General features: G+C 43.4%; 1 protein-coding gene across 4 annotated transcripts in view; it reads right to left on the bottom strand.

Annotated features, from left to right (window-relative positions):
- Positions 1–19,000, bottom strand: part of LOC116183603 (dynein axonemal heavy chain 5-like) — a 57,374-nt gene that overhangs the window by 14,727 nt on the left and 23,647 nt on the right. For all 4 annotated transcript variants that reach the window (XM_085579164.1, XM_085579162.1, XM_085579161.1 and 1 more), the window contains exon 2: positions 15,830–15,958. In XM_085579164.1, the coding sequence (XP_085435290.1) occupies positions 15,830–15,958 (129 nt within the window). The remainder of the gene's footprint in view (positions 1–15,829; positions 15,959–19,000) is intronic.

Raw genomic sequence — 19,000 nt, 5'->3', positions numbered from 1 at the left:
AGAAGAAGAACAAAAAAAACAAAAACTTTAAAATTATCACAGAAGTGCATTAAAAAAAAACAAAGGCTATCTTCCTGAGAAGTCTATGTTGACTGAACAGCTGAATTCTTCTCAGTTCACTAAACTGTCCTTTCTAAATTTATAGGTTGTCCACACTTCTTTGAATATATTCAGTTCAGTAGCTCTCCTTGTTTCAACTTCTATTTCATAACTCTCCACATCAAGTGAGAAGACACAACATACAGAAACATAGGCATGAAAATCCAAGCAATTCTCTTATAAGCATAGTTGAGATAGACTAAGCATCAAAATTCTGTTTCCAGAAGATCAACAGACAACAGGTTAAATTCCTTGTTAGCTCTAGCATAAACATTCCAGTTCCAGTGGATATTTTTCAATTAACTCATTTTTCTTCACTATAACAGTGTTTTCTCACATAAAATCTTCCTATTCCTGCTCTCCTAAATATCAACCTATAATCTGTTTTCTATATGTTATTCCAACCTACCTGTTTAAGTCTAATAGCTGCTTGTAGCTTTTCCACAAATTTCTCCTGCAGTTGATTCCAGATGGTGGCTGTGCCATTGTTTGCTATATAAGATTTACACTCTGTCTCATCTGATTGGTCATCTAAAAGCAGTTTTAACTTCATGAAAACAACAGCATTCCAAGACAAAGCAGATCTTGCCATTCTCTCTCCCATTTGTCTGACTCCACTGACCTAAAGCCTGACAAATAGCAATACCAAATACCAGCCACAACAACAGACTGCCTTCCTTGCAACATCTGGCCTCCAGAACATGACACAACAAAAATGTTGTTAGTTAACTATTCTCATCCTCAACCTACACATCTTGAACCAACCTTGAAATAGCATTGAAGGGTACAAAGTCCTAAGACTTCGTCTCTTCTGAAAGCAAATGTGAACTCAAGAGCCCATGAGAGTATAAGTGGTAAAGAATACGTTGTCTTTCTAATCCATTTCCTTCTTTTTGCAAACATGTGGATGTTTAAGGGCAATATGAATTTAATGTATTTAGTTCTACAAAAAAAACCCCATTCATAACAGACAAAACTTGTAAAAAAATCCTCTCTGTACATCAGAGGTCAGATTTAAGTCTGAGAATGTTCCTATAACTGCAAATTATAGGCAGTGAAATAAATGCTAAATTTGAAGTAGTTTATCACTATTTCCACTTCTTTATATATTAAAAAAGCAGCATTATAGTGACTGAAGTGCTGCTTCCCTAATTTCTTCGTTCCTTTGTGTTTTCTCTGGCACTCAAGCAACAACACAGAAAACAATCCGGGAATATTTATTTTCCTGCTAAGCAACACCAACGGGATTAAACTCATCTGCCAAGGTGCAGATGTTGTCATATTTCACATTTGTCCCATGTATCACCTGCACAATTTGTTTGGTCCATTCTCTCATGTAGACTTCTATTTTTACAAGAGCCTTTATGCTGTTAGCAACCATCAAGTAATCTCTTACAGTATTCAGATCATATGTTTCACATTTCTTCAGGCTGACCTAAAATAAAAGTTTTTAAAGAATGAAATGCTGAATGTTCATTACAAATAAGCTAGGAACTTTAAAGACTAACTCATTGCCCTGCTTGGGGTATCTCACTTCTTATTCCCAGCTCAGTCTAAATTAAACTGGTTTGAGCCAGAAGTGGAGTCCAGAATTTGAAGAATTCACCAACCAGGCAGCTATGCTCTCATGCTCTCATTCCTTCACAAAAGCTGAGTAGAATCCAACCAGATAACTCAACAGTTTCTCATACATTAACCATTCAACATTTAAGAGCGACCACAGCCATTGAGGAGACAAGAGTTTAATAGCTCTAAAGAAATGGCCACAGAATAAACAAGAACAGAAGCATCTACAGAACTATTAAAGCCACAGATCAAAGAATAATGAGTTACTGATAACAATAAACAGAAGTGTTAGGTTATTTTCCAGTTTAATAAAAACAAATTTTATGAGTAATCTACAACAGCAGCTAATTCAAAAGGTCCAGAGCTAGAGACATTCTACAGCTAGCTCACCTTCTATTTCCCACATGAACATACTACCTTTTCCAACAGACTTTGCTAAGTTCCTGATAGAGCACTAACAAATGCTTCAAGGGCACAAAGGAAGTCCTGCTTAATATTGGGAACTTGTTGAGGTTCAACCCAGCCACTCTCCATAGTCTGTAAGGCTGGAATGATATCAACTGCTCAATATTTTTTAATAAGCCATCTCGACCTATATCCAGCATATTAAAATTTACTTCCTGTAAAAGAGACAAAATAGAAGGGGTCTTTCACCAGTAAAAACTTCATTATATACATATACATATATTTACATATACACTCTCAAAAGTAAAATATTTTTTTGTTTTTCAAATGAATTTGCTAGATTCTTTTTTAATTTAGCACCTTAGTATTTAGGTATTGATTAATTACTCTGCCATTACAGATTGTCTTAAATTTTCTTCCTCAGTATCATTTTTCATATCAATTATATGCATCAAGTTGCTCCCACAAGATAATATCTGTATTTCCATTTCCATCCCTTTTTGTCCTGTTTCCTTTAATCCATCAGTGTCCTTTTACTCATTCATTCTCCCATGTCAAGAGCTGTCTAATTATATGTGGAAAGCAAATACCTCATGGTAAAAACAAGTTTTAAACAACATTATGTACAGAGAGGAGTAGCCACGGACTTATTTGATAAATATTCTCAGTTGTGACTGGTTTAGAAAAACTAGATCTAATGAAGAAAATGCATACACCAGTTAAAGCAACTTCTTTTCCCTGTCACAAATACTTTCAGTTTCTTCTTCTTGGTCGAATGAGAGTTCATTCCTATTCCTGGAAGGCCAAAGTACTCTACAGATTCAAACAAATAAACGATTAAGACCCATTGATCATTTATTCAAAGAAAAGTTCTCTACACAAACAGTTCAGTCATTATTTGTGCCTCGCTGAGTCCCACTTTCCTGGAGGCATCTCACTGAACTACCCACAGAAAGTATGCAACATTCAGAGTCTTCATGTCACATTAAGAAATATTTCATCTAGTTTTGCCATTCTTGCATCAAAAGCCTTTTATTTCTATTAATTTATTTGTTTTTTTCTATTCCTTCTAAATAATGGTTCAAACTCAAGGTTCTTTTATAGGCTCAATCATGCAGCTGGCGATAATGCTCTCTTGCTTGAAAAAGAAAAGTTAAAAATCAGAAAATGTAGTGATGTATTTTACCTTAGAGGACCTACTATCAACAGTCCTTCTCTAAAAATATGCAAACATAAGGGGAAAAAAAATATAGGGTGCTTCTGAAAACAAGGAGAATGGGGCCATAACAGATTCTTTGGGGCAAAAACAAACAAACAAAAACCAATAAGGGAGTCACAAGGGACTTCCTTGTCCATTCTTCTTCCCCCAGCATGAATATACTGCTCTCATGTTCAGGCTGCTGGCAACACTTGTAAAGGGTCACTAAGAAGAAGCAGTGTCTTTGGGGGTAAAATATTTCTCATATGTTTTTGGTCACAATACCTCACACTACCTTGTTACTAGCTTTTCAGTATTACCTCAGAGCAAAATTGCATGCATACACATTTCAGTGAGGCACTACTACAATAAGAAGATGAAAAAGTAAGTTGTTGATAACAGTAGTAAAAGGACAACATCCAAAAAGTAATAAACCCCTCTGCACATTTTTTTCTTCAGGTACTTGACCATCTGCACCAGGAATCCCTAATTTGGATGAGGTGGCCACCCTAAGTTCACTCCCCATCCTTCTGGTCACGTTGTGTTTCTCTCTACCTTTTTTCACAGCAGCTCTGAAGAAGTCTCCTTTTCATATACCTCAGAAGTACAACAAGGACTCTGTACCCAGCAAAAGTCCTGACTCTGTAAATGTTATTAATTTGAGTTATTGCATGCTAATAAACTTGTGCTATCTTTATACTGCAGTAATGTTTCCGTTTTGCATGATTCTTGGGCCACAGATGTGCTTCTGTGAGAAGCTGCTGGAAGCATCCACCATGTCCAGCAGAGCCAATCCCTGATGGAGATGCTGCTGGGCCAATTAGAGATGGTGGTAATGCCTCTCTGATAACATATTTGAGAGGAAAAGCAAAACAAAGTTTGGGGCGCAGTTTTATATTCAGACAGAGAAAAGGAGGAGGTGAGAACATGGGGAGGTGCCTGTGCTGGAGGGGGTGGATGCCTGGAGGAGGCTGTGATCTAGTGGGGGACCCAGAGGAGAGAGAGGTCGCTTGCCTCCAGGCTAGAGCAGCCTGTCTTTGGAGGACGGAAACCCATGGAAAGAGAGACATGTCACAGCACTTTTGGGAGGACTCTGTGACCTTGGGAGGACTCAGGTTTGGGAGGACTGCTGGGCATGAGCTGGGAACCACATTGGAGAAGTTCACAGAGAACTGTCTCCTGTGGGAGGGGCCCCGCAGTCTCACCTGGGAAAGATTCCTCTCCCTGGGCAGTGAAAGCAAACCTCAGGGGATGAACTGACCAAAACCCCCATGCCACTGTCTCCCTGCCCTGTCAGTGGGAAGGAGGGAGGTGTCAGGGGAAGAAAAGGTGTTTTTAAGGGCTTAATTTACTTCTCATTATCCTGCTCTGATTTAGTTGGTAATAAATTCAATTTGTACCTTTAAGCCATGCCTGTTTTGCCCTTGGAGTGTTTTTTCCCAGTCCTTATCTCAATTCATGAAACCTTCAATAAATTCTCTCTCCTCTGTTCGGCTGTAGCCGGGGAAGGTGAGTGAGCAGCTTTTGTGGTTGCCTGGCATCCAGCCATGATCAAAGCGCCACATGTAATTACAGAGGCAAAACCAACAAAAGTGTAGTAGATAGGGACAGACGAACGGAAGATCTCGGGATGTGACGGAAAGAAAGACCCCCTTCCCCCTCTCCTCCTGCAGCACGTTATCCATTACGCCAAAGAATGTAACCACACCTAACCCAGTAGTTTTCCACTCCTGACTAACCCTAGAGACCCTACCAAGCCCCCCTGACATAGCAAAGTCCCCCAAGACTATTTAAACCCATGAGATAATAAACGCTTTTGACTGTCCACCACACTGGTGTCAGCGTCTGTTGTTAGCCCAAGTATCCCGGACTAGGCCGGGCTGCCGTGCTGTTCCTTGCAACCAGGTCGCCTTGTCTTCCCCTGAAGGCAACATATCTGGTGCCGAAACCCGGGAAAGATTCACTCAGGTAGCGGGAGTCGCCTGGACAAGAACAGCGGCCGGGGCGGTCAAACCATATCCTCGGCGAGGGAGACGTCCCAGGACCTGTGATCATCATGGATGCCATCGCAAGGGTCGTAAGTGCAATTCATAAGCAATGGGGTATTGAGTGTAGGCTCAAAGACTTTTATCTTGCTATAGCAAGGCTCCTTGAGCTTCGGGCAGTTGAACGCCCCGTGGATGTTTTGCATCCAGAGATATGGGAAAAATGCACAGCCACGCTGGCCGAGGACACGAAATCCTCAGGCAGTGTCAGAAGCCTTAAGGTGTGGGGCAAAGCAGAAAAAGCCCTGCGCAGAGCAATAGAAGAGCAGGAGGCATGGAGCGCGGCGCGTACGTGTTTATTGGTTACACCCAAGCTAGGGGTAGGAGCGGCAACGCAAACTGCCCCTGAGGGCCATCCGCCCGGGAGCGGGGATCGGGGGGGACCCAGCGCGTCACCCCCCTCCCCAGGCCAGAGCCCAAACCGCCCCGTGGAAACCTCCCAAAAATCCGTGGCTTCCCCATCCGTCCCGCCGACACTGATCAGCGACCCATTGCTGGAAGTGCAGCAGCGCACGGAGTTCTTTTGGCAGAGGCTGGCAAGGGAAGCCAGGGATGCAGAAACCGCAGCTCCGCAAAAAATCCTAACCACGCCGCCACCCTACTCCGTTGAAAATGGCACTGGCAGCCAAGGAGAGGGGCGGGGCGCGGGCGGTCTTGGCGCGAAAAGCCTGGAGGCACGGGGTTTCACGAATACACGTATGCGGGAGAAAGAGGAGGAGAGCGGCAGAGGACACGGAGCCAATTGGCAGCCGTGCCGGACGCTGCTACCATTTAAGGGAGAGACCTCCCCCTGCAGGAGGCAGGACGAGCCCGGGGTGCAGGAGTGGTGCCACCCCCGCGGGGAGGAGCGAGGTCGGAGCAGCACAAAAAGGCACCGAGCCCCGGAAGTTCGCTGGCATTTGACTTCCGGCTCTGAGTCCAGCAGCAGCTCCGGCAGCTCGGAAGAGCGGACGGAAGCCAGCTGGGACTCTGAAACGGAGGAAACAGAGCCAACATGATTTAAAACAAAACTGAGTAAAGCTTTAAGCCGCACCGAAAAGCAACCACAATATGAACCAGCCCAGTTTACCGACTGGAGAGAAATAAAAATAGCCTGTGCTGAATGGTCTCCAGCGGCTGCCATACAAGCCTTCCCGGTGAAAATCATCGGCCTGGAAGGGAACCAACAAAGGGTATATACCCCGGTAAACCCAAAAGATGTACAGTCAATTGTCAAAGCCATTGCAGAAAAAGGAATCAATTCGGCCATGGTCTCCACTTTAATCGATGGTCTTTTTAGTAATGACGACTTGCTTCCCTTTGATATTGACCGAATAGGTCACATGATACTTGATGGTGCAGGAATGATTGTGTTTAAACAGGAATGGGAGGATAATTGTACAAAGCTATTAGCCTAAGCATCTGGCGCGAGGCAACCACTATGTGGCTCGAGCTTATCCAGGCTGACAGGAAAGCACGATGATATGACCATGCCTCTTCAACAAGCCACGCAGATGCGGGCTGAGGAGGTCAGGGCGACCACTCGGGCTACTAGGGAGGCTATTCGTGCAGCCTCTCAGGTTGTGGCCAAGCTGTCACCATGGTCCACCATGAGGCAGGCAGAGAGCGAAAGCTTCACGCAGATTGTGGATCGCCTGCAGGCAGCGATAGACTCCTCTACCCTGCCAGCAGAGGCAAAGGGCCCCGTGGTAGCTGACTGCTTGTGGCAGCAGTGCAACTCTGTCACCAAGGATATCTTACGCTCCCTGCCACCCGGAGCCAGCCTGGCTGACATGATCAGACATGTAGTAAGGGAAGAGCACCTGACACCCATTCAGGCAGCCGTCCACACCCTGACCAGTGCCATGGCATGTTTCAAGTGTGGGGAGGCAGGTCACATCGCAGTGAGCTGCCCCCAGCCGGCACAGCAGCCCACAGCGCCTCCACCCCAAGCACGCTCAAGAGGATCCTGTTGGGGATGCGGGAGGAAAGGGCATTTCGCCAAGGACTGCAGGTCCCAGCCCCAAGTAAACAGGAAAGGGAGGGGGCGTGCGGGCCGCACTCAGCCTCCTCCCACCGTGAATGCAAGGCGGCCCATCTATGCCAACCCCCAGTGGGTCGGGGCGCCCTTATACCCCATACCCCCAAGAGAGGCAGCTAGCTTTGTACCCCCGCCAGTGACACAATTGCAGAATTTCGCAACACAGCCTGCAGTACCTTCATACCCACTACCACCGCAAGCAGCGCCTGTGACACAGGGTCAGCAAGGGGCGCCCCAGAACGGGACCCCTGGGTGGCCATGGCCATGAAAATAGGGAAGGAGCCCCCAAAGGTGTGGGGGACATGCCGCCTTTATGGCAGCCAGGGCCCCCATGTCATAGGGCTTCAGTTTTGGGCAGACACAGGAGCAGACTGCTCGATTTTTCCCCAAGCACTGTGGCCCCGGCACTGGCAATGCAAGGAAGTCCCCCCAGTGAACAGAGTGGGAGGGCCTTCCTGAGCTTGGAAAAGCACCCAATTGGTAGCTATAACACTTCATACAAAAAAGGGACCAGAACAAACAGTAGCAATCCACCCCTACATTTTGCAAAACTCTCCACCTCTGATAGGAAGAGATGTCCTTGCTATGTTAGGAGTCAGGATTACAAATTTATAATGAGGGCCACTACCGTACACCCACTGCTGCCAATCAAACTGACTTGGAAATCACCAGACCCCATATGGGTCGAGCAGTGGCCCCTGTCAAAGCCTTGAATGGCAGCCTTGCTGGAACTGGTTGACTGTGAACTGCAAAAGGGTCATATAGAACCCTCCACCAGCCCATGGAACACCCCTGTATTTTTAATCCCCAAGAGATCTGGAGAAGGTTATCGTCTCATCCACGACCTGAGGGAGGTGAACAAGACAATCCAACCCATGGGTCCAGTTCAGACACTGCTGCCCTCGAATTCAGCCATCCCCAAAGGGCAGCCATGTGTGGTGCTGGACATCAAAGATTGTTTCTTTTCAATACCCCTGCATGCTGAGGACAAAGAACAATTCGCCTTTTCCGTCGTGTTCCCAAACGGCGAGCGACCTAACCTCCACTTCCAATGGAAGGTGCTACCACAAGGTCTTGTGGACAGCCCGACCATATGCCAGATCACCGTGGACAGGGCACTGATGCCAGTCCGACACTCCCACCCCGCTGCAACCATCATTCAGTACATGGACGACATCCTCATCGCTGCACCATCGGCAAGCCAAGTGGATCACTTGGTGTCCACAATCACAGAAACTCTCCAGGCCAACGGCTTTGAGATCACGAACACGAAGATCAAGAGAGGACTGTGCGTGACCTTCCTAGGAGTGGGGATCACAAACTCCTACGTGACTCCACCCAGGGTAAAGTTTCGCCGAGACATCAAGACCCTCCATGACATGCAGCGCCTTGTGGTATCTCTGCAGTGGCTCAGCAACGTCATCCTAGTTCCTCCAGAGGTCATGAACCCCTTGTATGACCTCCTGAAAGGAAAACACCCCTGGGACCCCAAGGAGCTGACGCCACAAGCAATAGACTCTCTCGACTTCATCGAATGTCAGATGTCCACTGGCACACTTGCCAGGTGGAACCCAAGCATACTGCTGGATTTATACGTCCACTTCACACAGAAGGGAGGAGTGGGAGCACTGGCCCAAGGACCTTCCAAAAAATCCCAGCCAATCCAATGGGTGGTCCTCAGAAAACCAACACATGCATTTTCACCAGGAATTGAATGCTTTGCTAACCTCATCATAAAAGGCAGGAAACTCACCCTGAGACACCTGGGGACCAAGCCGGCGAGGATCCACCTCCCCTTCTGCAAGCGACTGACCATGGAGTCAACTGTGATAACGGAGCACCTGGCCGTTGCTCTCACTGGCTTCGGAGGAGAAATCTCCTACACCACCAGACCACCTTGGACCCAGCTACTGACCATTGTCGACATAGACGTGCCACCAAAGGTCATAGACCGAGCACAGCCAGGACTGACGGTCTTCATAGACGCCTCCTCCACGACTTCTACTGCAGCAGCAGTATGGCAGGCAGGAGAAACATGGCATTGCGTCAAAACATGTGACCCCATACTGTCAGTGCAACAGCTGGAAGCAGCAGCAGTGGTTTTGGCGTACGGACTCTTCCAAGATGAACCCCTCAACATTGTAACAGACTCTATATTCGTGGCAAAGCTTTGCCTAGCCATGTCGAGACCAGGTGTGTCAACATCTACAGCAGCCTCGATGCTTGAAGAGGCACTCTCCTCATGACAGGGCACCGTGTCTGTCATTCACATCAACAGCCACAACCCAGTCAAGGGCTTCTTCCAGATTGGCAATGACAAAGCAGATGCCGCAGCGAAGGGTGTGTGGACATTGCAGAAAGCTCGTCAACTGCACGAGTCACTCCACATCGGAGCCAAAGCACTGGCGAAGAAATGCGGGATCTCGACAGCAGACACAAGACACGTGGTGGCCACTTGCCCTCACTGCCAGAAGTCACCCCTATGGACCGGTGGGGTCAACCCGAGAGGTCTCAAGGCCTCCGAAATCTAGCAGTCAGACTTCACTTTCTGCGAACTGCTGAAGCCCCGAGCATGGCTTGCAGTGACAGTGGACACTTACAGTGGAGTGATCGTGGCGACACAGCACCTCAAATCCAACTCTAAAGCCACAATCCAGCACTGGCTGACAGTGGCTTGGTATCCCCAAGCAAATTAAACTGACAATGCTTCCAATTTTATCTCCAAATCAGTGCAAGAATTTGCCTCGGTGTGGGGCATCACCTTAGTACAAGGGGATCCCATATAACAGCACCGGACAGGCCATTGTTGAGCGAGCAAATCAGACCCTAAAAGCCAAGTTAGAAGTATTGGCAAAGGCAGAGGGCTTTGCCAATTCCATTCCCTCAAGAGACCAAACGCGCATGCTGGCAACCGCGTTGCTAGCACTGAACCAATTCCCTATGGGAGATGAGACAAACAGTCCCATTCGAAAGCACTGGGCTACCCAGACACTAGAGGAGGGCCCGCAGGTCATGATCAAAAATTAGCTAGGCGAATGGGAACAGGGCTGGAGACTGGTGCTCACGGGACAAGGGTACGCGACAGTCAAAAAAGAGGACAGAATCAGGTGGTGTCCACTCAGGTCAATCAAACCTGACCTTCAGAATGAAACCAATGAAAAACTGTGAGTTTCTGTTTGCAGGACATGCTCGTGGACCGTCCCCGTGATGCGTACACCCCTGTTCCAGAGGGAAATGACGAATCACCAAGCCGCCAGACAAAACCCAAGAGTCCCACACCGGTGAGACCCAGATATGTACAGTGTCTTTGTGCGATTTTGCTGTTGAGGCTTGTGGCCAGGGGGCAAGCCGACCCAGGCCACTACCCTCATCAGCCATTCAGGTGGGTCATGCAACATCTTTCAAGTGACAAGGTGTTCAAAGAGGTCACCACAGTGAACACAGTCACAAAAGCCTTCGAAACTCACCTTGCGAGAATTACTCAGGTTTACCAAACCCCTTTTTCCTTACCAAGTTACAAGTTTATACCTCACTCCAGTGCCTATATCTATGACTACCTCATTTTATTTATGAAAAGGAGGGGGGAGATGTAGTAGATAGGGACAGGCGAACGGAAGATCTCGGGATGTGACGGAAAGAAAGACCCCCTTCCCCCTCTCCTCCTGCAGCACGTTATCCATTACCCCAAAGAATGTAACCACACCTAACCCAGTAGTTTTCCACTCCTGACTAACCCTAGAGACCCTACCAAACCCCCCTGACATAGCAAAGTCCCCCAAGACTATTTAAACCCATGAAATAAGATAATAAACGTTTTGACTGTCCACCACACTGGTGTTAGCGTCTGCTGTTAGCCCGAGTATCCCAGACTAGGCCGGGCTGCCGTGCTGTTCCTTGCAACCAGGTCGCCTTGCCTTCCCCTGAAGACAAAAGTCATCAGTTTTCCCACAATCTCTGGAGGTGAAGTAGATAGTATAACCTGTAGTCTCTTTAGAAAAGATGTACTCTTACTGAAAAGGGTGCAAGAAGTTTTTAAAATTCATATGAATAATGATCTTCAAAACACTGCAAGAAATCAAACTTTTAAATGACACCTTAGGACCCTGGAGTAGATATTCCTGTACTCACAGATACAGTCTCCTGCTCTGCAGAAACACAAAATTCCTTGTACACTGCCTTCACGGGATCATCTTCTGCCCTAACACAAATATTGGTTGATCCACATCAGGGTCAGAAAACCAGCTTGTGTATGAGGTGGCTGTAGTAATTGCCCTTGCCAAGAAGGTGCATGTAATGCTATCCTGGGTTGTAAGATAAGCTTGTATTCTATTTGCCATCTGTTGGAGGTAGGGCAGGTTTGTTATCCCTCAAGAACAATGGTTTGCTCTGAAGAGGTAATGGTTTGTTAATGGGCCATTGACTGATTCAATGCAGGGCTGGTAACGTAACACCATCCCATTGTGAGGTGCTCCACCCAGAGGGGGAAGCCAAGCACTCTTTTATTGGATAAAAGGGGTACCTTTTGGGGGACAGAGCAGCTCTCTCTCTTTGTGGGATTTCCCAGAGAAGCAGCTCTCTCTTTGCGGGATTTCCCAGAGAAGCAGCTCCTTCGGCAGGACTCCCAAGAGAAGCAGCTGGAGCGCGGTGAGGCGGCGGCGGTGGAGCTCGGAGGCAACCCCGGCGCAGAGGAAGACCGGCCCAACTGCCACCAGATCTTCAGAGAAAAATTATACCCTTCTAAAGAACACCACTTCAGCTGCAATTCATCAGCCACTGCAAGAGGAGCAGCTATCATTTCAACTGGACTGCTACTGGCGCCCCGAATCCTCAGGTTGTGGACTTTATCACTAGTTTTGTTTGTACTGATTGCATTTGCCTTTTTTTTAAATTGTTATCTAGTTTTCTCCTAGTAAAGAATTGTTACTCCCATTCCCATATCTTTGCCTGAGAGCCTTTTAATTTAAAAATCCTAGTAATTCGGAGGGAGGGGGTTTACCTTCTCCATTGCACAGGAGGCTTTTTGCCCTCCTTCACAGACTCCTGTCTTGTCAAACCAAGACAAATGCCACAAAAATTCACTTAGCTTTATCAGTTAGTACCTACCATCACAAATCAGATTTTTGCTTTGACAGCCTGTGAATCTCAGCCCTGAACAATCAATACAGATAGTTATTTTACAAACTCTACTTTACCTACAAAGGGAAAATGTAAAGCAGTTTTACCGTCTGACAGTATTACAAGTGACTGCCTTTACAGCTGTGAGCAAAGTCAGTCTCCAGTCCACCCACTTAATCCCCACTGTCATTTCCATCACTCCTTTTTCTTTATAACTTTTTTTCCTCCTGTGCATTATGTTCTAGGGACTTTTGCTTATTCACTCAATACATGCCTTGCCATAAATTCATTTAGGTGTTGCTTATGTGTTTTTTTTCCTACTGCTTTTCATACTGCCTATATTTAGCACCAAACCCCAAAATGTTACCAAAATCATTCCATACTGTAGTGTGATCTGGTTGGTTTGTTGGTGGGCATGGGCAACACTCATTAGATTCCTAGGCTTTGACACTTGCCTCATACTCTCTTTGTCATACTTTCACCACTTCATCTCAGGCATGTTAAAACTTTCTCATCAGATTTCCAAATTAGTGGTTGGGTTTGTGTTTGCATTTAACTGTATTTCTATGTGCACTGAAAATTTTTATTAAAGTTGCTTATATCATATTAAATAGTTTTTTTTCATCCCTTTTAGATATATACAGATATACTGAAGAAAATACATACATACATATATACTGAAAATGCATTAAATATAAATCCATATTTGCACATTCATCTAGGTATATGTTTACCTATGTATAAACACATTTATACAGCTAAGCATAGATATGTTTATGGGACTTTGCATGTACATCCAGGGTAACCAAGTGGTGTGAACTCCCACCAGCCAGTCACAGGCTCTGAGAGGTCACAGAGCACCTGGCTAGTCCCAACAGCAGCAGCACTGGAGGCTCTGGAAGAAGAGCCATGGGAAAAAGCAGGATGTCCTTGTCACAGGGGTCCTGAGCTACCTCCAGGGTAAGGGAGAAGGAGTATTCCCCCAGAGGTGTGGCACATGGGGGCATTCAGTAAAGGGGTATGGGCAGAAGGGACTTCTGGGGTAGCATCCCTTCTACCCATGATGTGGGTCTCATGAAGACATTTGTCATGTAACAGGACCACCCAGATGGATGGTCATGTGCCAAGATGGCTTCTAGGGCCAACTGGTGGTGTGACTGAAGAGGATAGGAACAGCATCTGTCACTGCTCACCCTGTGTGAAAATCACCTTTTAATTATCAAAAATTAATTCCCACAGGCAAGAGCTGATGAGCTCACAAGAAAGTACTTTGCTGCTTCATAGTAGCAATAAGCAGAAATCCACTAATTAGCTTCAGTAATTTCATCAATTGTCATGTCATGAGCAGAGATAAATGCCTTGGTATGACCAAACCTGTCTTGCTTTAAGTCCCAGTTTATAAGAACTTGATTGTTTTCTTTTTCCTTGCTTATTTGCTCAGCACAACTGTAACACGTTGCAGGAGAATATAAGCTGCTTTACCTGTATCCATTACTTCCACATCTTAATAGTAAAACATCAGATGACGCAGACCTCCATGGGTCAGGAATCTGTTTATGCACTCTATCTGTTTGAAATCATGTTAAGATCATAATATGTCATTGATTTTATTCATATCACAGCAGCAGAGAAAGCCTTTGCTTATTTACTTTTTTACAAGCATTAGGACTTCATCAATTCAAGGCTGCCATCAAGCATCATGGAAGCATGTATTGGTAGTGCAGTCCACAAATCTCACATATAGGCCATACAGGCTGAGGAAGAAACTGAGTTGCTTTATGCTAATATGCTGATTGATGTCTCAGCACTTGAAAGTCTGGCCTTATCCATTATTTTTCTAGATCTGAGTCACTCTTCTATGTAGTCCCTAACTATATTAGCTATCTTCAGCAGAAAAAGCTCCTTTAAGCTCATCTTCAGAAACATTAGATGGCGCCATTTGTGCTTTCTACTGCATAAAAAAAGGCTAAAATATCACCAGAAGCTGGAAGAAAGACACAATTATCCCTCTTCCATTAATAACAAGCCTCAGTTACACCAACTGCTATTCCAGAAAACCTTGGCTCAGCCCTCCAAGATGAGATCAAAACAACTATTACACTTCTCTCTTTCCAGGTGTAGAAATTGCCTATATTTTCCTCATCTGACAGCTATTCTCAGGCACTATAGTTTGCCAGGAAAACCATTTAGAGATAGAATGCGCAAAGGCTGAAACAAATTCTGCTTTTTAATGTGCATGACGGTGTTCTGCACTGCTCATTTGCTATCTCATGAACTCACAGAAATGTTGGAAGGGATCTTTGGGAGGTCTTGAAGCCAGTGTCCTATGTCACCAACAACAGCTCAGATCATCTAGAGCTTTTCCTAGACTGAGACTCAAAAACCCCAAGGACAGAAATTCCACAACTGACTTGAAGTAACCTATTCCCATGCCAGGGGGAGGGAAGGTAATTCCTATTACCCTCCTGGTGAAGAAGGATCTCTTGGTGGCCATTTTGCAAGATGTGGCTTTATCACTGAAGTTATCATCTGCACCCGCTGAGAATAGTTCAGCTGTGTCATCTTTGCAACCACTCTTCAAGCACCTGCAGGCTACTATTTGAGTGCCACTCAGCCTCTACTTCTCCCTTATCTCATTCTTCATGTGCCCTGTGTCCCACCCTTTCTTACTGGTCTTCCACTGGACTTTCTTCAGTTTCTCAACAATATTAGCACTGAAATGTGAATGCATAAATTGAAGGCATGCTGATGGAAAGAGAATACAAGAGAAAACAAACCATAAAAACCCAAACCACAGCCTTGTTTACTTTAGTGTCAGGAAGTAAAATATCTACTGCTGTCTACCCAGCTTTTTAAAAAAGTGATATTTTTCAATGTCTCAGTATCTGAATTTGTATTAGCCCTCATGCAGTCACAATCAGATCACATAAGCCATTCTCTTTTGTCAAGTAGCTTCTACTTATTTTAATTTGCTAAACTAGATTGCAATACAGTCTCACAAGAGCTTCTGGCAGCCTTATGGAAACAATAACATGCAACCTTGCTGTTGCCAGGACTCTTGAACCTCTCTGTACTCTGTACTCAAGGACTGGGAAACTTCACACTGTGGTTTCACTATGAAATACAATCCCAAGTTTTAGCACATTAACTATAACCACTGGAAAGAAGAAATTCTAATCAATTTAAAATCAATATCATTACAATAGGTTTTGGAATTAAGGACACTTTTGTTCAAATTAATTAAAAATGCTGAAAAATATTTTTTCAAGGAGGCTTGAGTGATCTCAGGTGTGAAGTCTAAAAACTCTCTCACCATGAATTTAATGGTAATATTAGTTCCAAAGTATACCATGAGCTTCACTTTCAAATTCATCAGATTACCTGGTTTCCATCAAGAATAGCATCTTCTCCTTTGTCCAGATTCACACAAGAGGCAATGATATCCAGTAAGTAATCATGTCTGCCATCCAGATGAGCACGTTTAGCCTCCCTCTCATCCTTGAGCTTTTGCTGTTATTAAATACAAAGTGGACAATGAAATAGTCACAATCTAATTTGAAGGCAAAAATAAAGAAAACTTTAAAATTTATGTTTAAAATTTATTTTTGAAAGTAAAGGCTATTACATTCAATCCACACTTGTGATTTATGGTTTTATGGCACTCAAATGAAAATTTTAGAAGCAGCCTTTGTTACAATTTTACAGTTTGTTGCTGGTGTTCCTTTTTAAGATTTATCACTACATTTCTATCATAAATAATGTTGTACAGAAAGCTAATTTGTTGAAAGGCTTTGTAGGAAAATAAGTATTTAGTATGTACAGCTCCATTATTCTGCAATTTACTTTCAATACCCTAAATCCTTTGTCTCAGCTTTTCAGTCTAGTCACATATGACCATCAAGTCAAGACAGGATTCTGACTGGTCTTTGTTATGAGTGGAAGATAGTGTAAGCACTCCCTAATAAAGACAGATGCTGCTGCAGGAAGCTAGGGTTTTGTACATTATATCTTTAATATAATGAGAACTAAAACAAACCACAAACAAGCCTACTCTTCTAATTAAATTGAAATCCCATATGTAACACAACTCATTACATTATAGACAAAATAGCCTTCTGGAATAGTTACTGGTATTATTGTGCTTGTGGGTTACAAGATTCAATATAATTTCATTTTCAGAAGAAATTTAGAATTCTGTTTCATTGGTGGTAAATTCAATCCTCATTTTCCTGGTGATTAGGAGAAAACTAGTAACTTTATAAAGTATGCATAAGTGATTTATCCACAAGCTTTTGCAGAGCCAAAAGGAGCTGCATAATATACTTTATACCCTTATGTAAATATCTTTCCTACTTTCTGAAGGAATTTTCAAATACATGGTAAACTTGTAACTACTACCATGCCTTCATAAATGCTGAATGCATTTGAAATATTTCTCTGTATAAAAGACAAACATACAAATCCTATTCTTTACAGAGATATGTCTGAAGAACACAGAAGCAGATTAATTCATACATGTACTTTGTGCTTTTTTACCCCTCTCATACCCTAACATGTTCTCCAGTTTCCTGAAAGTAAAGCGTCATCACAGGACTGGATTTTCCTACATGTTTTTAAACATAAGCATAAGTTTTCCTCCTTGTTAGACATGCAAAAAGCAACCATTTTTTTCTGAATCAGCTTCATTCACATTAGATGATAACAACAGAATCCTCAAAACTATTGTTCCAGTAATTTGAACACAACTGATAGGGCATCTTTAAGAAAAAAAAAAAAAATACAACCCAATACTCTACCAATTAGATTCTATTTAATACAGAAAGAAGCATTTTGTTTTACCTAAACTACAGAGAGACTACCTTTGTACTCTGCTTGTGTTTCCAATATAGAGCTCCAGATACATTACTATACAAGACTACATCTTACACTGTTTTTTAAGTAATCAGCTCCACCTATACAGATGCTCTTGACATGTTCATAGCCTCCATTTCTTCTACAAGTTTCTGTTTGCATAGGCTGAAATCATGAGCACATTTTTCTCAAACTAAGCAATCATTCCCCAACATTTGTTTCTGGTTTTTAAAACTTGTTTTAATTGCTGTGTCTCAAGCCCTATGACACATATATAAACTACTGTGCATAGCTATTCATACAGCACTGGGCAATATTTGTTGTCTAAGTCCAGCAACAAGAATATTTATTAAGTTATCACAAAACTTTAGAAGTCTAATTAACTTAAATTACTTAATGAACCATGCCTAGAGAAACGGGAAACTATTAAACGGTAAAGCTATAGTTTTATGAAGATTAAGACTTTAACTTGTGTTTATCATGTCACTACTGAAAGGCGTTTGTTTTGATATGTTGGATATTTCTATTACTAATGCAAGTTCCACACATTTTTTTCCTGAGAGTTGCTAAAATGCAATGCAAGAACACTCAATACAATTCAAGCTGTCATGCTTCTTTATTTTAAGGAGTTATCATTTTCAGAAACTTCCTTCCCAAATGAAATGTTGTTCAATCACAAACTCACACATTAGTTGTTGCAGTCATTAGAAGAACCTTCTGCCTCGCTTTTAGGTTTCCTCTACTTTTCTGTGTAAAACATAATTCTTTAGGTTGTACACCAAAAAGTAGAGAAAATCCAACTTCAGTACTTTCAAAAGCAAGCCACTAATTTATGTACTTAAAAACACTAGGAGGCTATGCTGGAAACTGTCTTCCAGTCTAGCTTCTGAGCTTCTATTTGCATACTGCTAAAAGAACGAATTTTAAAGATATTCTTTACTTAGGATTAGGAATATCAGAGAATAAATTACAAGAAAATGCTGAGCTTTCTGTCACTCATTCTTCCCTTTCCCCTTTAGCTAACCTCACATCTCACTTCAAATCAGCATTGTTGTCGTGGCCTAAGAGTTTTTGTAATTTTATATCCTGCAGTATTCACTACAAACGTACATAGGCCTAAACAGAATCTATATCAAAAAATATTACCCAATAATAGGCAGCTCTATGTTATTCAGAATTTCATAGAACACTGAAAGACTGAGATTTGAAGATGGAAGGATGCTGAAACACACATAGGATCATTTATTAGGTAAAAGAGAAATTGCTGTTACATGCAATAACACAGACATGCAAATCCTGACTAGTATCACCAGCAACTCTGATCAAGGTCATACATCAAAGCCCCTTCCTAATGTCCCATGATGTAGGAGGATGCAGCATTTACAAGAGATAAACACTGTGTCAGTTAGATATCTGGAAAGATTTTCTAAGTTTTTTATAGTACAGCTTCAGCTCAGTTTTTCATGTAAAGAACACAGGTAACACAGCCAAGTTAGTTTGGGTTTCTTTAACCACTTTTGGTTATGAAGGTGTGAGAGGTCATATGACACAGTCCCACAGCAGATGAAGGTCCAAAGCTAAACTTGTTAACTGAAAAGTCCTTTTCTGGTGATTAGTCCAGTTACAACATGTAGCTTGATTTATGTCACATAAAACCTTAAAATTCCTTAATCCTAAACACTAACAATTTGGCACAGGAAA

This window comes from Lonchura striata, chromosome 4 (genome assembly GCF_050655825.1).
Source record: "Lonchura striata isolate lonStrDom1 chromosome 4, ASM5065582v1, whole genome shotgun sequence".
NCBI lineage: Eukaryota > Metazoa > Chordata > Aves > Passeriformes > Estrildidae > Lonchura > Lonchura striata.
The sequence above is the reverse complement of the archived record's forward strand: the minus strand, read 5'-3'. Positions and strand labels throughout refer to the sequence as shown.